Source organism: Pongo pygmaeus, chromosome 9 (genome assembly GCF_028885625.2).
Source record: "Pongo pygmaeus isolate AG05252 chromosome 9, NHGRI_mPonPyg2-v2.0_pri, whole genome shotgun sequence".
Lineage (NCBI taxonomy): Eukaryota > Metazoa > Chordata > Mammalia > Primates > Hominidae > Pongo > Pongo pygmaeus.
This window is the reverse complement of record NC_072382.2, coordinates 14,795,089-14,820,904: the sequence shown is the minus strand read 5'-3', so window position 1 is coordinate 14,820,904 and position 25,816 is coordinate 14,795,089. Positions and strand designations below refer to the sequence as shown.

The 25,816-nt window shown below is 41.1% G+C and overlaps 2 protein-coding genes across 6 annotated transcripts in view; both read left to right on the top strand.

Annotated features, from left to right (window-relative positions):
* Window positions 1-7,850, top strand: part of LOC129008302 (membrane-spanning 4-domains subfamily A member 6A-like) — a 50,662-nt gene extending 42,812 nt beyond the window's left edge. The window contains exon 9 of the transcript XR_008492503.1: window positions 7,742-7,850. The gene's annotated coding sequence lies outside the window, so the exon portion shown is untranslated. The remainder of the gene's footprint in view (window positions 1-7,741) is intronic.
* On the top strand, window positions 7,846-25,306 carry MS4A7 (membrane spanning 4-domains A7). Of its 5 annotated transcripts, none has more exons than XM_054440362.2 (7): window positions 7,846-7,940; window positions 12,472-12,631; window positions 14,429-14,563; window positions 16,058-16,114; window positions 18,747-18,953; window positions 22,046-22,147; window positions 23,145-25,306. In XM_054440362.2, exons 2-7 carry the CDS (start codon window positions 12,485-12,487, stop codon window positions 23,217-23,219), a joined length of 723 nt encoding a protein of 240 aa, XP_054296337.1. In that variant the 5' UTR covers window positions 7,846-7,940; window positions 12,472-12,484; the 3' UTR covers window positions 23,220-25,306. The 5 variants fall into 5 exon arrangements, with proteins under 5 accessions (XP_054296337.1, XP_054296341.1, XP_054296336.1 ...); XM_054440361.2 differs by having other exon boundaries at window positions 7,852-7,988; XM_054440366.2 differs by lacking the exon at window positions 14,429-14,563.
* The last annotated feature ends 510 nt before the right edge of the window (window positions 25,307-25,816 follow it).

The window sequence follows — 25,816 nt, the reverse complement described above, 5'->3', positions numbered from 1 at the left end:
AATGCTTTAATTTGTAACTGCATCAACAGGTCTTATGGTGATGCTGGACAACAGTGGAACACAGATGTAGACAATTACCTTCAAATCCAATTATCGGGGAAGCCAAAGGTTTACCTAGGAAATATTACCTTTGCCAGGACTAGGAACATCTCAGTTTGTTTTTGTGAAGCCTTCGTGATTGGCACAATATGAGTTTAAAGTATGGAGAACCGGATTCAGTTTCTAGCTTGTACAATTAACAGCTGTGTAAATAATGACTCACCCAGCAATTTTGTCAGCAGAGTATTATTTGTGTTGGGTTTTGTTTGTGGGGATTGTTTTGTTTGCATATATATTTGTGTATTTTATGTGGTTTTGGGGGGCATGGGGGTTCTGCTCATCTCTGTGTGTCTACCCAGGTCTCTAGTAGTCACTTTAGCCCAGGTAGATTCTTTAGCCATTAACTAAATATTGGCTTCCTAGTTTTTCACTGCACATACAATAACATACGGTAATCAGATGTGACTTTGTCATGTGTACATACTTCCAGAACTGCCAGTTCAAAATAAACAGACCCTCCTTGACATGGAGAATCCACATAATGTCACAGGAATGACTCACATACCTACCAGGAAGATATGTGAGTAAGAGAAGCTCTTCTGTTCTGTGGATAGTGAGCAGAGCTATAAAGAATTAAGGATATAGAACCTATAATTTAATAAGGTATTTTTTTTCTGAGTTACCCCTGGTGGAATAAACAAAGGGAAAATGCATTTTTGTCTACCTTGGGACAGAAAATAACATGATTGTGAAGTCTCTTAGATTTAATGGAGCTTTGTTTGATTTCTAGATATTTCTAAGAATTTGTTAACATTTATAACAATAGGCATCAGAAACTTTTAGGGGAAAAAAGGGAAAATGTGAACAAAAAAAGGAACTATGGCATTTTCACTGAGGAAGTAAAGCGTGATCTGGAGAAATAAAAAACAAACACATATTGGTCCCAGGCCAGTTTTAAGAAACCCTTTTATACTAAGCCCTTTTTAACAGAAAGTGTTAATAGTATTCAATTTTTTTTAAAAAAGAAAGAGAACTCATGAAATTCACTTAGCTCTCCTAATTACAGCAAATTATTGGAACAAATTGTTTTGTTAAATTCAATCAGTCTTAGGTCTTACAGATGCTACAAATGGGATTATCTTATGGACATATGTGACAGAAATGGGATGGGAACTTGAAGAATATAATCGATTTCTGAGGATCAGGAAAGTGGAATTAAGTCCTTCTGATTTCGAGAAATTACTGGGCAGTAGTGCAGATCATCTGCTGTTGGGAGATAGAAATAATTGCAATTTTAATAGGCTTAGATCAGTGGTAGTGCAAAGGAGGGCATAGGATGAAGCAAACTTTATAGATATAAAATGCAAACCTATAAAATAGACAGGATGTCATATTGGAGATAAAGACACCTTTGGGAGACTGTACTAGAGAGGATTAGCAAGGCACCTGTTGTGGTTACACACAATCCCAGTGTCTTCTAAACCCCAGTTTAAAAGACAGTTATCTGACCTCTCTCCAAGTTTATTACAGACTAAAGAATCACAGTTGCCTGTAAATATTTCTATGTTTGAGGAATTGAATGACTATCACTAAGAGATGGGATGCGAATTTACTGGAGCTTCCAAGAGTCTTTACAAGAATGGCAAGAATACTGCAGGGGCCAAGGGCCAGGCACGGTAGCTCACGCCTGTAATCCCAGCACTTTGGGAGGCTGAGGCAGGTGTATCACGAGGTCAAGAGATCGAGACCATTCTGGCCAACATGGTGAAACCCTGTCTCTACTAAAAATACAAAAAAATTAGCTGAGCGTAGTGGCATGCACCTGTAGTCCCAGTTCAGGAGGCTGGAGCAGGAGAATCACTTGAACTCGGGAGGCAGAGGTTGCAGTGAGCCGAGGAGGCAAGATCGTACCACTGCACTCCAGCCTGGCGACAGAGTGAGACTCCGTCTCAAAACGAAAAAAAAAAAGAATATTGCAGGCGCCAAGGGTATAGCTTCCCCTTTGCCCTCTGAAGTTTTCCTGAAAAGTCAACTTGCAAAAGGCAGATTAATTGAGAAAAGGCATACAAATTATTCAACACATAGACATGAGGGCCTTCAGAATGAAGACCCAAAAAATATAGGAGAAATTATCCATTTGTATGCTTAGGTTCAACGAAGTAAGGACAGCCCTGTAGAAATATGACTGGATATAATCTAATGCTAATAGGCTGAGTTGGAAACCGAGCAAGACCCGTCTGTTTAGGTTTTTCTTGGCCTCTCTGTGCTGCATTCCTTCATTTTGGTTTTAGGACAGGACCATCTCTGGAATGGGCATCTTATGACCTACAGTCAAACAAGATAGCTCAGATGATTTCTTTATGACCAGTTTTACACAGATAGAGTGGAAGGAGAGTTAGAGTAACACTTTTAGGTTTTATGGCTGGCTGTGGCAAGAGGGGTGTCTGGTTTTTATGACCCACCTTGGGGAGGGATTCTTGTTTCTACAGCTAGCCTCAAAGGAAGATAGGACTGAGAGACAGGAAAGGAAGTCAGAGAAAAACTTTTGCTTCTGAGGTATTGTTTTGGGGTATTGTTTTCTGAGCCCCTAAATACATAATAGGTATCTTTGTCTTTGCCCTTTTTATTGTTCTTTTCCTCCTTTTATCTCTTATGTGCCACTGTCACCATTCTCAGGTGGGCTTTCGAGAATGAACGTGCAAAATTCATGATTAGGGTCAACCACGTCTCCATAGCTATGGGCCTTACAAGCATTAACTGTCTATCATTTGCGTCTTCAGATTGATATTCAGAACAGTTTCAGGATTCTCACACTAGGCTAGAGAACAATTTTTTAAATAAATCCATCCACATATTGATATGGGAGAGGGGCAGGGAAGTGCTGAGTAGAGAAGGGCAGGGTCCCTGGTGAGGTTCCACCCTCGGCCTTTGCCCACGAACCTAGGTGAGGACAGGCACTCCTGTTTTCATGGTAAATGTTGCATTTCCAAGCCAGCCGTGCCCCTCCTCCTGTGCCTATAAAAACCCTGATACCCTAGTGGGTATACACACACAAGTGGCTGGATGTCAAGAGGAACACACTGGCAGAACACACCAACAGATGCTGGCAGACCATCAATGGCAGAACAAAGCAGATGCCAAAGGAAATTCAGCTGAGGGTGGTTGGAGGAGAGCCAGGCTGCTGAGCAGCCCTACTCCAGGGGAAGACCACCTTACCACTCCATCCCCATTCTGGCTCCCTGTCCATCTGCTGGTAACTACTATCACCACTCAATAAAACCTTGCACTCACTCTCCAAGCCCACATATGATCTGATTTTTCTGGTACACTTGGGCAAGAACCCTGGGATACAGAAAGCCCTCTGTCCTTGCGATAAGGCAGAGGGTCTAATTGAGCTGATTAAAGCAAGGTGCCTGCGGATGGCTAAGCTGAAAGAGCACATTGTAACACACACCCATTTGGGCTTCAGGAGCTGTAAACACTCAACCCTAGATGCTGCCATGGAGTTGGAGCCCACACTCCCCATAACCTGCCCATCTGCATGCTTCCCTTAGGGGTTTGAGCTGCGGGGCACCAAAGAAGTGAGCCACACCCCCATCACGCACCCTGCAAGGGGGATAAGGGAAAACTCCCCTCGTTTCAATAAGTTAAAGCTTATTCACCCCATGAGAGCCATTTGGTTGGTAGGCTATTAATTATTGCCTCAATTTCAGAGCCTGTTACTGGTCTATTCAGGGATTCAACTTCTTCCTGGTTTAGTCTTGGGAGGGTGTATGTGTCCAGGAATTTATCCATTTCTTCTAGATTTTCTAGTTTATTTGTGTAGAGGTGTTTATAGTATTCTCTGATGGTAGTTTGTATTTCTGTGGGATCGGTGGTGATATCCCCTTTATCATTTTTTATTGCGTCTGTTTGATTCTTCTCTCTTTTCTTCTTTATTAGTCTTGCTAGCAGTCTATCAATTTTGTTGATCTTTTCAAAAAACCAGGTCCTGGATTCATTGATTTTTTTAAGAGTTTTTTGTGTCTCTATCTCCTTCAGTTCTGCTCTGATCTTAGTTATTTCTTGCCTTCTGCTAGCTTTTGAATGTGTTTGCTCTTGCTTCTCTAGTTCTTTTAATTGTGATGTTAGGGTGTCAATTTTAGATCTTTCCTGCTTTCTCTTGTGGGCATTTAGTGCTATAAATTTCCCTCTACACACTACTTTAAATGTGTCCCAGAGACTCTGGTATGTTGTATCTTTGTTCTCATTGGTTTCAAAGAACATCTTTATTTCTGCCTCCATTTCTTTATGTATGCAGTAGTCATTCAGGAGCAGGTTGTTCAGTTTTCATGTAGTTGAGCAGTTTTGAGTGAGTTTCTTAATCCTGAGTAAAATGCTATTCTTAACATCAGTTCTGTTCCATTGGTCTATTCACCTCGTTACTAGGCTTATTACTAGGACTATGTAGTCTGCTTCCTCACTGTTCTATTTTAACATTCTAGGAGAATGAAAACCCCACAGAGGAAGGTGGTTTTGTCTGTTCTGTCCAAGCACCTAGAACACAGCCTGGCACAGAAGAAGCGCTCAAACTATGGTATTTCAATGAAAAGTGAGGAATATTTTTCATGTGGAATTTTTTAAAGGAATGTTGTGCCCTACACCTTTTCAGTAAGGAGATTTTCTGTGAAGTACCACGCAAGGCCTGCTCTGTGCACGGCGAGATCAGCAGAGGTAGAGACCAAGAGAGGCAGAAACCTGGCAGAGCTGCTGAGGATGGTGTAGAAAGAGACTCCCCCATGCTTAGTCATCCCATCATGCCCATTGTCATGTGTAGCCTCCAGTTATACAAAGCTAGAGATGCTCAGCCTCATCCCCATCTGAGATAATTGCATTCTTTTGCCCTATTCATCATCACTGAACGGTGAGTCCCAGCAATTCTGTTTTACTCTGATATCAAGAGCACCAGGAAATAACCATTTGTTTGTATTTCACTTGGAAGGTAGGGTCTCACACCAGGTTTGGGGATTTACTGTTCAAGTCCAGATGACCAGTAAAGCAAGTTCCTGGAAGTAATAATATAGCAGTTAAGAGCACAGTCCCGGCCAGGCACAGTGGCTCATGCCTGTAATCCCAGCACTTTGGGAGGCTGAGGCGGGCGGATGACGAGGTCAGGAGATTGAGACCATCCTGGCTAATACGGTGAAAACCCGTCTCCACTAAAAATACAAAAGATTAAACAGGTGTGGTGGCGGGCGCCTGTAGTCCCAGCTACTTGGGAGGCTGAGGCAGGAGAATGGCGTGACCCCGGGAGGCGGAGCTTGCAGTGAGCCAAGATTGCACCACTGCACTCCAGCCTGAGCAACGGAGCAAGACTCTGTCTAAAAAAAAAAAACGAGCACAGAGCACAGTCCCTGAATTAAGATTACCTGGATTCAAATCTAGACTTCGCTACTTTCTAGGGTGTGTGACAGGGTAAGTTACTTAACCTCTCTGTAATTCAGGTTATCAGCCAAAAGACAGAAACCTCCTGTTATTTTAGCAGAGAATACTTGCTAGAAAGAGTCATTACCTGTGTATTAAAGAACTGCAAAGGCATAAAGAAAACACTGAAATAATACAGACATAGAAACTGCGTGAATCAGCCACAGCCCAGTCACTACTAATTCCCTAAGCAACCCCTGGCCTTTAGTTTCCCCACCTGTAAAATGCTGAAGTTGGGGGGAAAAATCCTTTCACTTTCATTCCGCTGGCGTGATACGAGATTCTAAGAAATGGAGAAAATTCTGTGAGTGGAGCCAATAACCAAGTCAAACATCAAGGGGGTCTGTGAATGCTGCTCCAAGGAGTCTCTCTCTGGATAACCAGACCTTGTGCCATAGCCCTAGCCCGTCATCTCCACTGCTAGAGAAAAAAAATACAGTTAGTCTGTCCAAGGCTGTTAGAGTCCTCCAACATATAAGACGCATTTCCATTTTACTAGCTTCATGGTCTGCTTGGGGTGGGGATGGCGGGGAGAGCGTATCCTTGAAGTAGGCACTAGGACTGTGAGTCACTTGCCTGTCTAGAGCACCAGGACTGTTTGCAAAGGGCTGAGGAGATTTCCATCAATGGACAAGAGCATGAATTTAGAGTAAACACAGATTACACTTAGAGATCAGAGATCAATCTAGAGATAAAATACACTTTTCTCTAAAGGGGATGGGAGAAGATGTTGGACAAGAAATACCAGATTTTCTTAATGGTTCATTTATGTCAGGCTCTATGGTGGGGACTTTTATGTTATTTGACTTAATCCTCACAACAATTCTGAAAAATCTTTTTTCAAATTTTGTTTATGAGAAAATGAACTGGATATTTAACTGATTTTCTCACGAATTCCTTCTGAGGCTCAAAAGAAGTGTGAAAGAAGCCCAAATGACCAAGGTTCTTTGACAATTTGGTCAAAACAGGTCATAGACCCAGAGGAAGGTCTGGATCCTGGAACTTTTCTTAAGCAAAGAGTGCTGGTTGTGGATATGAAGATGTTGACTAAGCTGGGCACGGTGGCTCACACCTGTAATCCCAGCACTTTGGAAGGCCAAGGCAGGTGGATCACCTGAGATCAGGAGTTTGAGACCAGCCTGACCAACATGGTGAAATCCTGTCTCTAGTAAAAATACAAAAATTAGACAGGCATGGTGATGGGTACCTGTAGTCCCAGCTACTGGGGAGGCTGAGGCAGGAGAATCACTTGAACCTGGGAGGTGGAGGTTACAGTGAGCTGAGATTGCACCATTGCATCCCAGCCTGAGCAACAAGAGCAAAAAACTCCATCTCAAAAAAAAAAAAAAAAAAGATGTTGACCAAATGGCAGACTCTTGCCATGAAGCAAGCCCAGACCTCAGTGCCAAGAGATGTGAATTAGATTCCTGCCTCTTCCACAGACATGTGACTGGGGGCAGATTCCTTCGGCAATATCACCTCATTTGGAGAAGAACTGGACTAAAATACCCTCCAAGTAGTTTAGGAGTTATTTAAATCTCCCAGGCTTAGGTTTGCTCCTCTCTTAGGGGACAGCCTTGCCACCCTTCAGGAAATGGAGACTGTATATGGAGCATGTTGTGCCGCCAGCTGCTGCACATCCCAGAGCCATCTTAAACCCTACACTTCTGAACAATGGCTAGTCTACAAGAAGCCTTAAAAGGGATGTGAAAGTGGCAACAGTGTCCCCTCAACAACAAATACTTCCCCAAATATGAGCTTGTGTGGAGCCTGATGACTCTGCCTCTAACGCCAATCCACTGGCATCTTTCCCAAGATGTGCCTGGACTTCCCTGAGCATGAGGCCAAAGATGGAGAATGGAAACACCCAAAAGAAGTAACAAGAAGACACAGAATTTTCCACAGGTTGCTTTCAGCTTACCAAGAGCCTGGAAAGTGAGAGAATAGATTCTCCAAAATTCAAAATTAACATTACTATTATCAATATTTATTCAGTGTCTACTTTTTGTAAACTCTTTGCATCTTTTTTCTTTAATTCTCCCAACATCCACAGAGTGGAGTTATTATTATCTATCCGCCATTTAATAGACAAGAAAACTCAGGCTAAGCAAAACTAGATGACTTACATAATTCTATGTAGGAGTAGGGAAAATGAATTTTAACTGGGACCGTACAAATCACTAGTCTGCACAAAGGTCTTTTTCTCATGTGTCACTTCTATCTTGTGTCATTTTTCCAGACCTCAGAATTTAGAAAGAGGAAGCAGAGGCACTTTTTATATATCAGCTGTCTGTAACTACAGCAAAATTCACATCCTGTGTAATCATAAATACTGCTCTAAGAAAGGGACATGAAGTCTCAGAGGCTGGAGAGCAGAGCACCAAGATCATTCTGGCAGGAACAGCCAGTGGGAGGTTCCAGCTGAGCGCTCCCCAGAGGTGAGCTGACCCCCAGCCACAGCACACAGGACCAGGGTGTGAGAACAGGTAGGCACCTTGGTTTAGATCATGACTTTTGGGGAAGATTGTGTGCTTTTGAAAAGACAGCCAGGGAATTGGATTATCATCCCGTCTCTGATTCTGACCACCTGTGTGAGCTGGAGCATCAGCTCAGTCCCCTTTTTGGGTCTCAGTTTACTCACTTGTCAAATAAGAAAATTGGGTAAAACCATTCTTAGGCTTCCCTCATTGAGGTGATTTTCCTCAATGTTCTGCATTCTCCTGGTGTGTCACTCAGTCTTACACAGAGTCTACTCTCAACAAATACTGTGCAATTAGACTGAATCTTGCATTAGATCCTCATGGTCCGACTCTAGTTCTGTAATATGGAAAATTGCTGGGCAGAGCTATTGACCTCCATGTCATGATTTATCTTCAAAGCACAGATTTTAGAGCTGTCTTGAAAGGTGTGGGTCCCTCCAGTCTATCTCCACAAGGCGAATGTGGAAGGACAAAGCATCCTCTCAGACTCTGGTGTTTGGAGATGATAGCATCAGTCTGGAGACTTTTGTGAAACATAAAGAATCTCGGTTATATAGGATTCCTCCTAAAAGTAGCAACGTGTATCAAAATTTAAGTGTCATAGATTTAAATGTAATAAATCCACTTCCATACATCACTCTGAGATAATTAAATGCAGGAGGCATCACAAAAGTGCAAAGATGTTCATTATTGCATTGTTCACAGTGGCAAAAAGAAAAAATAGAAACCACCTAAATAGTCATGAATATGTGATTGGTTAAATGAATCTAGAGACCTCCATTTATTTCAATATACCATTTGGCTTTTTGGTCATAGTAAAATATACTTAAAATAATTGTAGCCTTTTAACCATGTGTTTTTTGTTGTTGTTTTTTTGTTTTTTTTTTGTTTGTTTGTTTGTTTGTTTTTTAATTAAGAAAGAGTTTCTCTCAGCCACCCAGGCTAGAGTGCAGTGGCGTGATCTTGGCTCACTGCAACCACCGTCTTCCGGGTTCAAGCGATTCTCCCATCTCAGCCTCCTGAGTAGCTGAGATTACAGGCACTCACCATCATGCCCGGCTAATTTTTGTACTTTTTTAGTAGAGACGGGCTTTCACCATGTTGGCCACGCTGGTCTTGAATTCCTGACCTCAGGTGATCTGCCCGCCTCGGCCTCCCAAAGTGCTAGGATTACAGGCATGACCCGCTGCACCCAGCCTTAACCATTTTTAGGTGTACAGTTCAGTGGCATTAAGCAGATTCACACCATTGTGCAACCATCACCACCACCCAACTCCAGAACTTTCTTGTCTTCCCAAACTGGAACTCCGTGCCCATTAAACAATAGCTTTCCATTCCCCTCTCCCCCCCCGCCCCTGGCAACCACCATTCTACTTTCTGTGAATTTGACTCTTCTAGGTGCCTCATGTAAGTAGAATCATACAATATTTGTCCTTTTGTGACTGGATTAGTTCACTTGCCATATTGTCTTCAAGGTTCATCCACGTTGTGCCATGTATCAGAATCTATCATTTGCTTTCAAATTTAGGATTTTTATTATTTCTATTCATCAGTCAAAGATGTCTATAGAATAATGTTGAGTGCAAAAAGGACAGTTATAAAATGGCATGAATAGAATGACTATTTCCGTAGAATTGAGAATGTCTGTGAATATATAAAGAGGAGAGAGACAAAGTGACAGATGGGAAGAGAGAATGTAAAGAATATGTGCATAGGAAACAAGAGTGATCGGGTGGCAGTTGAAAGTTAAGGAGCTAATTTGTTTTCTTCTTCAAACTGTATTCCCTTGTAATGGTGGTACTTTATGCACTCTTTCAAACAGAACAGTTAAGAAATAACAAAGGAAAATAAATGTTCACGGTATCAGATAGGCTATAGCCTGAAAGTATCAATTAAACTTTCGAGTCCTAGCTTCAGGCTGAGAATCAAGCATTTTCTGCAGTCCTTGGGTATGAGATGCGAAAAATAAAGAAAGGAACCCAGAACTTAGGAGGCTGGTGACGAAGACTAGTAGGAAGGAGTCTAGTTGGTATATTTGGGCTATTGAGCCACACAGAGCAAGGTAAAAGCCAAGTTTCTATAACATGAAAGCAAGTTGGGAAATAGAAATCTTCAACCTATATTCCCTAAGATCAGCAATGTCCCTGGGGGAGGATATAGAACTGATGAGTGGCAGCCAATGCTTCAACAATAGGGGAGGAAGAATAGAGAGGATGAGAATCAGTTGTAGCTAGCCGGGCAAGCACAAATCTACAGGGATATAGAAGAGCTCTGGTGTTAGATGGCCTGTGCCCAAATCTTGCCTCCACCACCTGCTAGATAAGCAATCTTGCGCAAGCTATTTCACCTCTCCAAGCCTCATTTTTCTTATCTTCAAAGTTCAGCACCCATCTCTGAGAGTGCAGATGAAATGAGACTGTCACAAAGCTCTTAATAGAATGCCACATTCATAGTACTTGTCCAATCAATGTTAGCAATGATTATCATTTTATCATGAACAGTATACTGTTTGATTCTGAAACCTAGAATTTCTCTAACCCTGAGACTTTTTCTCCCTCTCTGGCTTTAAAGATGTGCTGGAAGGCTCACCCTGGCTCCACTGCAGGGATTCACCTTCAACATTATTCCCCTCATAGGATATGTAACCTCACCCACACTTCTACCCAGATTTCAAAATTCCAAGAAATGAAAATTATCTCCTTAAACAAAGAGAACTTTAGGTTTAATAATTCTTCAGATAAAGTACTTCATGCCCGGAGAGCATAAGAAACTAGACTAAGGCACAGATCTAGGAGTAGAAATAAAACGGAGGTCCAAACATGGATCGACTATTATGGAACACCCGATAAAACTCAGAGAGTTACAACAAATGGCACTCACATATGTCATTCAAATCCTCACAAGAGTCCTTCAGGATAGTGTCATTATCCCTATTTTACAGACAAGGAAACTGGGGATGAATGAGGGAAAGTATCCTGTCCACGGCCAGCTCATCAATATCAGAACTGGGCTTCCAATGAATATTAGATAAAACTGATATGTTTTGGGAGTTTATCACATGCCTCCCCCTATGTTGAGTCCACTATATGTGTCATCTTATCTAACCTGTATCACAAACCTATGAAGTGGTGAAAATACCTTGCCCAGGGTGAGTTTAGCAGTAATTGGTGGGTATGGGATCTGAACATAGGACTGGACTCCAAGATATATGCTCAGATGGGCAACTAGATGCCTAGGCATTGGACTCCCATCCCAGTGCACTTTTCCATCTCCCTCACTAGGAAGAGATTCTAGGTGTCATTTCCAATTTTTACATGTTATTCACTCCACCCAAGAGAGGCCAGAACCATTCCTAAAGCACCAACACATTGAGGCAAAATGTCAGGCAGCAGAGCTGTGGCACCTTTCAAGGATCACAAGCCTTTAACTAAACTCTGGCCTTCAGTAGGGAGAATGCTGAGCTGAAAACAAATCTGGGCAACATTTCAGGTTCTGAGCCTTGTTGCTGACACCACAGAGGCCCAGCAATGCTGCTGAGTTGGTGGTGGCAGACAACTTGCTCCTGGAATCTACAAGGCAACTGGAAATGTTAGGAAGGAAGAAAGGAAGGAAGAGGAAGAGGAGGAGAATTAACATGGCATAGAGAAAAAAATATCACAAGCCTCTGGGCCAGATAAGTCTCAATCCAGTCATGTAAACACAGGCTGTTAATATTTGCTACCAAATATTGAACACATTCTAAGTGCCAGGCTAAGTACTTCATATGACTATTTCATTCAATGAAAGTCACTTGAGCTTATTAGCCCCAGGTTTCTAATGTATAAAATTGATTTAATAACATGTAAGTTACAGGGTTGTTACAAGGATTAGAGCGCAATGGTCTAATGCTTGGAATTCAGCAGGAGTTAATTAAATGTTTACATTACTAATTACAAAGCCAATATAAGCAAGGAGGAAGATTCTGGATGGGACAGGCCATCTCGCTATAGGAAAGGAAAGTGGAGCAGCATTCATCCTCAACATTTTTATGAAGATAAAATGAAGACTGGAGTAGAAGACTGATCAGTGCCGGTGTAGCATAAAAGTGTAATCCTGGAAGATGTGGTGTGAGAAGGTAGCACAAGTGAAGCAGAGACACAAGAGATAGGGAAGGGAAGCTGGAAGCAGAGGTCATTGGAGGGAGAGGGAGATGGACACATTCAGGGCTACAAAGCAAGTTCTATGTGATTTGCTCACCTCTCAATTGTGGGACCCCTGAAAATGTGTACAGTACTCTCCCAGTGACATGCTTCTTGACCATAATGGATGAACTGTGCCCAGCATGCCCGCTTTCCAATGCTCCACTGATCCCCATGTTTTGTTTCTAAAGGACAACCAGCCTTGGAATAACGGCAAATACCTTCTTAAGTTCCTACAAAGTATGGTCCCTGGGAAGCTTATGTCTGTAAGTCAAACCTTGGGAAGTAATTGAGTTTGATGTCTCTTCCAGCATCATCAGCATCATGCTATTACAATCCCAAACCACGGGGGTTTCTGACAGCTTTACACCAAAGGGCATCACCATCCCTCAAAGAGAGAAACCTGGACACATGTACCAAAATGAAGATTACCTGCAGAACGGGCTGCCAACAGAAACCACTGTTCTTGGGGTAAGTCCACCTCATTATAAGGGGAATATCGAGAAAATACTTTGTAAATGTATCTAGACTACAGATCTACAGTGGGTCTGGGAAACTCTTTCACTCTTTTCTGGCTGACTCCAGGCTAATGAAGACATGAAATGGAGCTTTAAGGGAAGACTATATGCTCTGCAGCAGTTTCTAGAAACTAAAACCACTAGATCTTTTTCACTAGCATGCTTCACAATTAACAAGTTAGTCTTTCTTACTTTATTTATTTATATATTTATTTATTTTGAGACAGAATCTCCCTCTGTCACCCAGTGCGGAGTGCAGTGGCACGATCTCAGCTCACTGCAACCTCAGCCTCCTGGGTTCAAGTGATTCTCCTGCCTCAGCCTCCCGAGTAGCTGGGACTACGGGTGCGTGCCACCACGCCCTGCTAATTTTTGTATTCTTAGTAGAGATGGGGTTTCACCATATTGGCCAGGCTGGTCTTGAACTCCTGACCTCGTGATCCGTCCGCCTTGGCCTCCCAAAGTGCTGGGATTACGGGCATGAGCCACCATGCCCAGCCACAAATTAGTCTTTCTTATTTTGTTGTTAGTACAGTAAAAATTTTCTATTTAATCATATGGATTTTACTCAATATGATTAAATTAACTTTGAGCTCATTTTTCAAATATTTTGAGATAAGACGATCAAGACTAATCTCACGACCCATTTTTCCCCGTTCATATGAGTAACTATAAGACATCCAAGTGTCCCAGATCATCATCCCTCATATCCAGAACTTTAATCTCCATGTGGTTTTGAATACCCTCTTATAATACCCAGGTCCTATTCGCTACCTATTTAGATGGATCTCCCTGCCCTGTTTCTTTACAATCTATTCTTAGTACAGCAGATAGGGTAATCTTTTAAAAATGAAAGCTAGATCATGTATTCTGCTGGCTCAAAATTATCCAGTGGGATTCCTTTTTTGCTCAAAATGAAAAGCAAAGTTGGTAAAACATAGCCTAAAAATCCCTACATAGTTTGCACCATGCCTCCAGCACTTCACAAGCCTCATCTCCTACTACTTTGCTCTTAACTCTATTCTGCCTTGCATGGAACTTTTCTGTACCTTTACAGACAAGACATAGTACACATATAAGCTCTCCAATGGTAGTGATTTTCATTTGCTTCATTCCCTCGTGCCTGGCACACAACATACCTGTTGTGGTATTCAATAACTGTTGATGATATGAATGGTTGACTTCTTTTTTTATTTCTCCTATGTTTGCATCATCTTTCAATTGCACGTGCATTAAACTATAAGCAAAAGCATGGGCTTTAGAGCAAGCTAACAGCTAAACTTCAGTTCTTTCACTTGTGAAATAATTATTATTAAAATCCAATGATGAACAAAATAAGATGAATTATAGCAGAAGAGATGACCTGCTCTATCTAATTTCAACTGAAAAAGCTCTTCATTAACACTCCTGTGAAAAGTTTGCTCTCTATTTCCACCTCACTGGACAACTTTTTTATCTAGTTTTCAAGAAAATAAATTTAAAAACTGTCAAGTATCTTTTTCAAAAAAAGTTAAAATGTGTGTATGATCACTTTCCGATTTGCTAGTTTAATAATCCTATCAGAAAAGAAGAGGTTAGCTATACATGACTTCCTCTAGAAGCATATTGATTGGCTCCTTGTAACATTTTTCCTCTTTAATATAACAAATTATAATGTATTTTATACTCTTTATACTTTACAATGTGCATTCAAATAATCACTTTTATCTGTTTGAAGTGCAGTCTAGATTTCCTGTCTTCTCTCTTGTAGACTGTCCAGATCCTGTGTTGCCTGATGATTTCAAGTCTGGGGGCCATCTTGGTTCTTGCTCCCTACCCCTCCCACTTCAATCCAGCAATTTCCACCACTTTGATGTCTGGGTACCCATTTATAGGAGCTCTGTGTGTGAGTAGAATGGGGACTCTAAGAGGGGACATGCTTTATAAATGCTAACCAGGTGCATAGTCGTGGAGTGACTCAGACTCCAAGAGGCCAGGAGGCAAAAGAAGGCAAGGCCTCGACTTTCCTTCTATCATTGCCCCACATCACATTTCCCCTATTCAAGAAGAGCAGCAGAGAGACTTAATCTGTCTTCCTGAAGAGCAGGGGGCAAGAGGGAATGGTAATACAATGGGTATACCAGCACAGAATTTCTTACCTGGCATTACAGCATACCCCTAGAAAAGTGGATGCTTTTCCATATCCCTCTTTGAGGCTTTGATGAGGCCACTGGATTCCCTCCATTGTAAGAATAATTAACTTTTCAGGTAGAGAGTGAGAAGGCCATTTTTAAACAATAAAACGAGCACCACTGGTTGATGCCACAGGTTTGCAGAGATTTGGATTCACAAGGGTAAGATTCATGGGAGGCAGGGACATGCTTGCTGTGTGTCCAGAGGTAACCCTGAGCACTTGAGAAACTCTCTCTGCTGCCTTCCACCTAATGGCTCATGAAAAAGGGCCCAGTAGATCCGTTTTTCAGAGAGTGGCCAGGGCAGACTCACACTTCCCACAAAGGGTTATTTCTTCTCCATGTAGTATTTTGTACAAAGGATAAAAAGCAAATATTCTGGGCAGATGAACTATACTAAGGTACCACTTCTGTGTGGATACAGTCCCTGTGTGAACACAAACTGTGCAGTCATGTAAGGAGGCCCTGCTCCTGCCCCAGAGCACAATTTGTCCTTGACTTCTCCTATAACCAGTGGTTGTGGGACCCACATCTCCTTAGAGAAGCTAGCGTTAGCTCATGCTGGACCCTCTTTGCCTGTGATTATTCAATATCCAAGCCACACACTTAAGCAACTTTTCAGCTTCTCAGAATACCCTTCCTCTGCCAGCTGGATCTTTAATACCACTGAGATTAAATACTGATTTCTGGGGCTTTATGATAAAGACTTCATGTCTGAGCCTGCTCTTCCCGCTTTCCTCAACTCCCATTCTGACTCAAGCAACATACACCAATCACTTCCAGTCCATGTGTTTCTGCACCTTGTCCCATCAGAGCCTCTTTCCTGAGTGCTTCTGTTGGCTGTTCCAATCTCTCTGTCCATTCAAGTCATTAGTCCATCTCAACCTCCTCTCTTTCAACCCTGTAATTTAGTAACACTCTTCTCCTTCCCATGTACACCTTTTCTCCAGGCCTCCTCAGTTCCTAGTGATTTCCACTAAAACAAATCCAACCCCTCTGTGCATCTGCATGTCAATCAAAGTCAATATAGACATTCTTATATCAGGTGGGAATTAGGCCTATCTAGCAATATAGATCCACACAATTTCTGCAGTGTTCTCTCCCTAAAAGTTTTCCAACATCACTTTTTGATTGAGTGATTGACAGCGACATGGTGGCCACATTTCCACAAGACAACTGAACTGATCATTTCTCTCTTTTCTGAGCAGTTTGGCATTACTGGATCCCTCTCAATTATCTCTGGAAAACAATCAACTAAGCCCTTTGTAAGTATAAGGACCATCAAATCTCAGCTGGTTGGAATTGAAGGAATGTCAGAGTTAATTCTTCTAGTTTAAAAATCCCTATTTTACAATTTAGGGAGAAAAAGCTTAGAACAGGCTAGGAAGCCCAGGTTTTCCTGGCTGTCCTATTGGTAGAACCAAGAGTAGAGCCCAAATTTCTTGCCTTCTAGACCAGTGCTCTTTCGTCTACACAATGTTGCTCCTGGATTATAGTCCAAGCTTGGAGGAGGTTTACCTCAGTTATTTAAAAAGTGTACATTTTTAAATGTACCATGGACTCTTTACAGCTTGTAACCTTGACCTTGAATAAGGTAGCCACCCATCCCACAGAGAGCCTACAGATCCTTTTTTTCTATAAACCCTGCTTCCTGGGGTTCTTTTTGATGCCAAATGTCCCCATTCATAGAGTTGGGACTTCACACAAATTCTAGCCCTTCAGCGTCAGGGTGACCAATTGTCTTGGTTTTCCCAGGACTGTCTCAGTTTTAGCCCAGAAAGCCTATATCCTGGGAAACCCCTTACTCCCCAGGCAAACCAGGATAACTGGTTTACCCTACTCTGTGACCATGGTAACAAGTTGAAAGAAGTCCATGATATATTTTCAAATTTCTACTATTTAAGCAACTGAAATAAACCTCATTCAGTCAAATATCAAGTGGGGAGGCATTCATTCCTCTGTCAGAAGAGGCTGTTGCCATCTTTTTCCAGGCCGGAGGAGACTATTTCCATCCAAAGACTCATGCTCGATAATTGGATGTTCGAGAAAAAAATCAGTTTAAAGTAAGGTGGGAGAAAATGAGGGTGATGGAGTAGGGGTGAGGGGGATGTCTGCAATGTCAGCACTGATTGCAGCATCAAACTCAAAGACAATACCACTCATGCCACTGCCAACATACCCCTGGTTTCCTCAACAACTTTAGAATTATTATATTGCCCTAAGTGCATCTAGAATATGACCTTTGGTCCCTCCCTAGAAACCCAATGTATGTCTTCTTACTTGAAGGAGCAGCTTCAGAGAAAAGACAAAAGCAAACTGAAGAAGTTGGAATACCTACCTACAGGTGGATCAGGCCTATGAGAACCACATTCACCACACCATTTCCCAACTCCTCTTCTACATTTTAGGAGAAAGGATTCTCCCCTAGCATGATGATTCACTAGCAAAGACACTAATGTGCCAGGCTCTGTGCAAGGTTTCCAGCACATGCTCCTCTCTGTTTAAGCATCAGTGGAAGACAATATATGTTGGGAAGGATGGTTGTCCTGCCCTTTTCTACTCCAGCTCTGTAGCTACATGAATTCATGTGCTGAGTCTTTGAAGGAAAAGTGGTCCCAGTGGGCAGTATCTTTGCCCAAAGTTACCATATGAGCAATGGAGCCTACATGTTTTTCTTTGTCCCACTTGTGGAGCCCACATTGTTGTCAAGTCCAAGCATAGATTTCCCTTTCTGTGTATTCAGTGCATTTGGGAAGCCACTTCTGAGATCAGAAGATTCATCTTCCACACTTTATAGAAGAGATAACTGAAGCCCAGAGTAAGAAGGACTTGTTCAAGCACACAGATTGATCAGTGACAGATGGGTCAGTGACAGATGGGTCAGTGACAGAGCTAGGATAGGAGGAGAGGTTTTCAGATTCTAAGTCCAGAACTATGACTCCAACCAATGAATGCTGTGAACTCTTCAAAACCCTCTTCCATAATCCTGGGTTCTAGACTGCAGCTTCAATCATCAGGAGCATATACCAGCCTCATGCACCATCCATGTGTCCTCATCTGTGCCTAGCCAGGCCCTGTATGTTCTTGAGTCAGGATGTGGTTTTTCCCTAAATCACCTCTGTGGGTGTGTGGCAGGGAAGAGAGAAATGTTGCTATGGAGAGAAGCAAAGGTTTTATAGCTGCTTCCTCCCTTTCTCCCTCCAAGGTTTGTGGGAAAAGTGGCTACAGTCCGAAAATATTTCTGTTTGTGAATGGGTGGAGAGAGAACCACAGGGTCTGAGCCCATGTGCCTCTGCCTCATGATCTGTCACTTAGGAAAATTGAAGGCATACGCTTGTCATATTGAACAAATATTGATTGTCAATTCAAGATCAATTGCTTGTCAATTGAAAGTCTATTTTATGTTCCCATAGACCTATAGATAGGTTTTCCAACTTTTCCAGTTTGCCTCCACCTTTTCTCTGAAGCTGCTCTTTTATGTAAATCAAAGTCATGGATTCAGTTTACCAGAGGGGACCAAAGTCCATATTCTAGAAGCCCTTAAGGTAACAGAATGATTCCAAGGCTATTGAGGAAGTCACGGGAGATGTTGGCAGTGACCTGAGCAGCACTGTCTCTATCTTAAGTGCTATAGAGAGTCAAGGGGCCAGAACCCCTCTCCCTAAGGAGGAATTATCCATGCATTTTCTTATTCAATAAGCATTTACTAATTATATCACATGATTAACTAAATAGTGACAAGAGATACAAAGATGAATAAAACACACTTTGTGCCCACACAAGGAAACAGGAAGGAAACAGACCCAAGGAAGCACCATTGCAGTACAATGGACAGAGGACTAATAGTGTCACGTGCTGATTCTGTGATGAGAACCCAATGCAGAGTTTCTCTTCCAGGACCTGAGCAGCTTGACCTCAAATGCAGTGAGTTCTGTTACTGCAGGGGCAGGCCTCTTCCTCCTTGCTGACAGCATGGTAGCCCTGAGGACTGCCTCTCAACATTGTGGCTCAGAAACGGATTATCTATCCTCATTGCCTTATTCAGAGTACTATTATCCAATATATGAAATCAAAGATTGTCTCCTGACCAGCGTCAGTTTAACAGTGAGTAGTTTCAGATTGAATATCCTGTCATGTGAAATCTCTGTGTCTCTCCTTTGCATAATCTCTGCTTTTCTGGCAGTCTCTGTTTGGTCGGTCCGAATGTCTGGAGACAGAGAGAAATAAACAAAAACTTGTGGTTGGAAGAGGTCTGTCTGCCGACTGCATGGTGTGGAGGATGTACTATAGAAAGTCAAAAGAGGAAATCAAGAAGGACAGTAGGGAGTCTATCCCTCCACTGGTCTTTCTTATCACAAACATTCCAACCTTAATGGGTTTAACTCTTAAAGTACAACCTTTGTTGTACTCATCACAGGCAGAAATATTCTTCCTACTCATCACAGGCAGAAATAGTCTTCATTTGAATTATATTTTAATTTGGGATTATCTCTTTTGGGTTCTTTTCCAGGGGTTGGATGCCCCTACCCCTTAAAGATGCTTGTCTTCTGATCATCAGTGAATTGAGGACTAGCAGAGGCTGTACGGTGTTTTAAGTTAATCTTCAAATGCGAGCCTGTATGCTACATTATGTTAGGCACAAAACTTGAACCTTAAGTCCAAATACATAGTTATTTTGTACTTTGGTCTAACAGGGCTGACAGAGAGTGGTGGGAAGGGAGACAGCCTATCACGCATTTGACTTCTAGAAAAAATGTCAACCTCTCTGGGCAGCATTTTCTTGGCACCTTTCTCCCAAACTTGATGATCACTACCTGTTTGTGGTGACAAGCCTTGCTTATTCAATCCTATAAATATAGTATCATGGTGTTAAAACCATAAACCAGTGGCCTTTTAAGAAGAAAGACTTCTTCCTCTATGAATCCTCCTAGTAGGAGCACAGGGAACCCAAGGTAGTATCTTTCATTCCCTTGGATCCATCTATCTCACAAATCTCAGAAAATGTGTGCAAGCTTTTGCACTCCTGTGGGTCTGCTCATGTGACCCAGAGATTGTCAAAAGCAACCCTTTTGGTTCAGGAGCTTGAGGAAGTGGAAGAGCACAGAGACCCGTCTGGAGGAAACCCAGTAGATAGCGTCATCCTGGTGCAGGACAGACATCTGGTAAAGCAATGCGGGTGGGAGAGGCATATTGGGGGTTTAATTTAAACAAAATGAATTTCATTACCTTAAACTGCCTCCCATTCTGAGACAACTGGAGTCCAAAAGAACTTCCTCCGATATCAGAGAAGTTGCAACATAGCAGACTAAGCAGACTCCAAAGGCCTACTCGTTGTTAATTAACACAGCAATTACCTGAACAAAAGTAATGAAATTTTAAAAATTAAAAAATATATAGCCAAGATTAGAAGAAGAAAGGAAGGAAGGGCAGAAGGAAAAACAAATCAAGGAAGAAAGATGTCTTAGGTTCCAGAAGCTAAGAAGGATCCTAAAGCCAAATCATCAAACAAGAGCTGAGGCCAAAAAACCAAGGAAGTCTGGATAGGAATATTGGTGTTAGAGGCTAGGATCACACAGTTTTAACATCCATGACAAGATTTGGCATTGGGCAGGGCCATAAAGCTCATATGGAGTACCCTGCAAAAATGTTGAAAGCTGAGACTGAATATTTACTCAATTTGTGAAAATAATATAAAGAAAATTCTGCCCAACATCCTAAGAAGTTTCAAGAAAATCTTCCATCAGCTCACTAAGCTTTGTGCAAGTGTGCCATCCGAATTCATAATTACATATAAAATAGGGGAACCTCAAATAAAGGGATTAAGTTAACAACTGCTACAAGATATGTGAAACTTCTAAGGTTCTAGCAGAATCAAATCTAAAACTACTATCTAAGGAGATGTCCATAAACCCAACTTATAAGATGCCTCCCTATCAAAGAACCCTACCACTACCGCCATGTACACACTGAAGTTATCTAATAACCAAAATATTATGAGAAACACAACAACAGCACAAAAAAATGAGTAGCGGCAGCAAATGGGGAAACATGAAAGTCAGAAGCTCAAGAATTGGATATAACATAATAATTTGAACAAGGCTATTATGAAAATACATTTTAAATCATTAAAGATGTTTAAAAAGTAATAGAAACCAGGCCAGGTGCAGTGGCTCACACCCGTAATTCCAGCACATTGAGAGGCTGAGGTGGGTGGATCACCTAAGGCCAGGAGTTTGAGACCAGCCTGGCCAACATGGTGAAATGCCGTCTCTACTAATAAAACAAAAATTTGCCAGGGAGGGTGGTACATGCCTGTAATCCTAGCTACTTGGGAGGCTGAGGCAGGGGAATCGCTTGAACTGGGGAGGCAGAGGTTGCAGTGAACTGAGATCACACCATTGCACTCCAGACTGGGTGACAGAATGAGACCCTGTCTAAAAAAAAAAAAAAAAAAAAGTAATAGAAATCAAAACGGAAAAAAAAAAGGACAGTAAAGGAAAAAAAAGATTGCGCATTTGAGAAAAAAATGAAATCACATAATTGGAAATGAAAATTGTCTTTGAAATTAAAAACTGAGCAAATCAGTTAAACAGCATATTCAATATATTCAAGGAAACAAAGAGCAAAATGGAATTTAGATTTGATTAAATCACACAGAACACAACACATTATGTGTGTTTGGAAAAGATGGATGAAAGCCTAAAAGGCATGATGGATGCAGGAAAGTGGAGATACATATCTAATAGGAGTCCCAGTAAGAGATTATAAAAGAGAGAGTGTATGCAAAAGTAAATAACTAGAAATTTTTTAGAATTTAATAAAAACATGAGATTTCAGATTGAAGGAATGCACTGAGACCACTGCAGGATACACAGAATCAAATACACACCTAGAAATATCATCATGACAATAAAAACACCATAGTCAAAAAGAAAATAATAAAAGCAACCAGAGATAAGTGGCAGATTACTCTCATCTATCATTAGGTGGGATACCAAAGTTCTGAGATGATGCAGTTGCTGCTTATTTCCCTTCATCTATTAAGAAATCTGAAAGAGAAAGCAGAAAAGAGGATTAAGCAATTTTCCCTGTCTCCTTTTCTCTGCATTGCTGGAGCCTCATCGCCCTGTCTCCTCTTAGTCAGGCACAAGGGCTAGCTTGTGTTGGGTACCAGCCATTCATGTCCTGATTTGCAGGGTGTCCTAGTGGTGATGCTCGTCTTCACTGTGCTGGAGCTCTTATTAGCTGCATACAGTTCTGTCTTTTGGTGGAAACAGCTCTACTCCAACAACCCTGGGGTGAGTATGCTAACATGTCACGTGATACCTGCTGTGTCTCAGGTCTAGGCTACAATAATCCAGGCTCAAAAAGTGGCAAAAACAAGAATCAATTATTGTTCATAAGGTGCATGTGGAAGGCCACTTTTATAATTAAAAAAAATGGGTTTAACAGTGAAACCCCGTCTCTACTAAAAATACAAAAAACTAGGCGGGTGCAGTGGCACGTGTCTGTAGTCCCAGCTATTTGGGAGTCTGAGGCAGAAGAATTGCTTGAACCCAGGAGGTGGAGGTTGCAGTGAGCTGAGATCACACCACTGCACTGCAGCCTGGGTGACAGAGTGAGACTCAGTCTCAAAAAAAAAAAAGAGTTTATATAAATGGGCTCCTTCCGGAGGACACTCTGGTCATCTGGGATCAGCTGGTGTCTGCTGGGAAGCAGACCAGTTAGAGAATTGCTTAATATGAAGCTAGTTGGCTTTAGAAATCACATAGCCCAACCACTCATGAAAGAACCAAGGCTTGGATAAAATTACATAGAAAATGAATGACACAGACTATTGGGCTGAGAATGAGAACGCGTATCCTCTCACTTATCAGGAACACAGCCACCTGCCTCCCGAGAGAGTCTCCCTAGCCAAGTTTCCTTGTTAATGTGATGAGACTTTACTAGAATGTCTCTGTCTTGTTTATGCTTCCCTGTGCCCTTCCTTACATCCCCTTAGCTCTTGATGTTACAATTTTAAAATATTTTCATTTCCCCTAAAGGCTACAACAACAAAAGAAATGTTTGTAGAATTTGGATGAATTATGATTTAACTATGATCCTATTTAAAATAGTAAAATAATTGCAGACTGGAGAATGGCATTATTTTTAATTAATATTGCTGCAATTACATATTATGGCAAAGTTGGAAGAACTAGTACTACACAAAACTTGGGGAAAAGGTATTATGAGGTTTTTTTTTAATCTCCGAAATCAAAGTTTAAAAATTCTAACCAATTATGTATTTTCTAGAGTTCACTTTCCTTGACCCAGTCACAAGATCACATCCAACAAGTCAAAAAGAGTTCTTCACGGTCTTGGATATAAGTAACTCTTGGCCTCAGAGGAAGGAAAAGCAACCCAACACTCATGGTCAAGTGTGATTAGACTTTCCTGAAGTCTCTGCCATTTTAGATACTGTGAAATAAACTTAAAAAAAAAAACTTTTGTTTTGTATTTGTTTACTATGAGTCGTTATTTAACTTCTCTTGAAAATAATTTCCTCAAAGCACAAGTCAGTAAAATGTTATCAGCCAGTCTTCCAAAATGGTCATAAACTTTATAAACTGCTTTGGGTAAACTGAGCAGAAGGTGATACACAGAAGGGAAAATGTGCACTCATGCTAGTGTGAATTTGGTAAGTTGCGTGACTCTGCAGGCTGTTTCTGTATTATTTTCACACTCATATTGCTTAAATATTACATATTAGGGATTGTAAGAAAACTTTAATTAAAAATTAAAGACTATGTATAATTAAACTACTCTGCCCTGGACACTCTCTGAGAAACAGATCTACTGGGCCCTTTTTCATGAGCCATTAGGTGGAAGGCAGCAAAGAGATCTTCTCAAGTGCTCAGGATTACCTCTGAACACACAGCAAGCATGTCCCTGCCTCCCATGAATCTTACCATGTAAACCCAAATCTCTGCAATCCTGTGGCACCAACCAGTGGTGCTCATTCTACTGTTTAAAAACGGCCTTCTTGGCCGGGCGCGGTGGCTCACGCCTGTAATCCCAGCACTTTGGGAGGCCAAGGTGGGCGGATCACCCGAGGTCAGGAGTTTGAGACCAGCCTGGCCAATAAAGTGAAACTCCACCTCTACTAAAAATACGAAAAATTAGCCTGGCATGGAGTGCACACCTGTAGTTCCAGCTACTTGGGAGGCTGAGGCAGAAGAATCACTTGAACCTGGGAGGGGGAGGTTGCAGTGAGCGGAGACTGCACCATTGCACCCCAGCCTGGCCTACAAGAACAAAACTCCATCTCAAAATAAATAAAATAAATAAATAAAAATAAAAATAGACTATATATAGTCTTTTAATTCATTTATTTTAAATAAATGAATAAAATAAAATAAAATAAAAAAGAATATTTAGTCATTGGCACATAAACTATGTTCTCTTCTGTCATTTCAGGGTAGGAGTCAATGAAGACATCTTAGTCTTAACAAGTTACAGATAATCTCTGACTGGCATGTTTTCTGCTTCTAGCTTGGAGCTAAATGTTGCTCATGCTGAAAAGAATAATGTCTATTTGTTTGGGTATTAGCTCTATTTTGATCTATAGCACAGTTTTGTAATTCAGATCATCACCCCTGCACTTTGTACCACATGGGCGTATTCTTTCTTCCCAGTCATTGCTGCAATTATCTTGTCTGTTCTTTGTGTAATATGTTCTGTGTGAGCCTCTATATTAAACTCGATTTCTTGGGCAATTATGGAAATTCCAGTGTGGCTGCAGTTTAACTTTGCATTCTCTATGCATATGAGGTTTCCTAAATAAATGAAGAGTAGCATAGTTTAAAAAATATATATCTTATAACTTTCTACAACAAAGAATTATTGAGTCCAAATGCCATCAGTGCTAATTTTGAGATACTCTGCTATCCATGGTCGCTACCAACCAGGAAACACTCCAGTTATTATGTGTATACATTGGTTTTAGTTTTATGAAACTATTTACCTTCATGATCTCATAGTTAAAATTGTAATAAATTTAGGAATATAAAGGATCAATATGGGAAGCAAAATTTCTAAAGGCAGTTTCTGTTGTTTTAATTAGTATTTGTGTAGTTCAAACCAGGAAAGATTTGACTATCATTAGTTTTGCTTAACTTTATGAAAGCTAAAATATTCTCTATTATAAAGGGGCAACTCCATCTGGTCCTATAGCATCTTTACTACTGATTTTTTTTGTTTAATTTGAAAATGCAAAGAATTGTTAAATGTTCTTAAATGTTCTCACTACAAAAAAAGAAAAAAGATAACTATGTGAGGTGATGGATATGTTAATTAGCTGGATTGTGGTAATCATTTTGGAATGTATATGTATATCAAAACATGTAGTACACCCTAAATATATATAATTTTTATTTGTCAAATATACCTCAATAAAGATGGAAAAAAAATCGAAATTCAAAGTTATCTACTGATTTTTATAATACAGAGAAATATGATTAAACAGTAAGTTAGAAAATTCATCAAGTAAAAGTGAGAAACTCCTTTCGAAGGAGGGCAGAAGCGTGGCTGAGTTTAAAAAACATAGATTTTGGAGACAGGTCAACTTGAGTTTGCCCCTTCCCCTGTCCCGTATGTCTTTGGGTGACATAACCTTGCTGTTCCTCAGTTTCAGCATTGTAGAACTGTTAAAAGAATAAATGTTAGTGCATGTCAACACCTTCTACACAGTTCCCAGAACATAAGGAATATTCCATAAGTTTTAGTTCCTTTATAACTCATGAACATATGTGTAAGGACTTGTTTTGTATATACCATCTATTCTTTGTTTACCATATGTTTGTAAGCAAATTGAGACGAGAATAAGTCTTCTGGATACAGTACTTTTCACCAGGAAGATGGGGGGCTGGGCATGCTCTAGAATTCTAAAACTCTGTGACTCAACTATGATTCTGAGGTTCTACTAC

Bases quoted from the DNA above. Each gene is read 5' to 3' on its own strand.
- MS4A7 (XM_054440362.2), top strand. From the start codon at position 12,485: ATGCTATTACAATCCCAAACCACGGGGGTTTCTGACAGCTTTACACCA. The intron at 14,564-16,057 runs GTGAGTAGAATG...TTTTCTGAGCAG, and splicing joins CATTTATAGGAGCTCTGTGT to TTTGGCATTACTGGATCCCT. The intron at 16,115-18,746 runs GTAAGTATAAGG...TTTCTCTTCCAG, and splicing joins AACAATCAACTAAGCCCTTT to GACCTGAGCAGCTTGACCTC.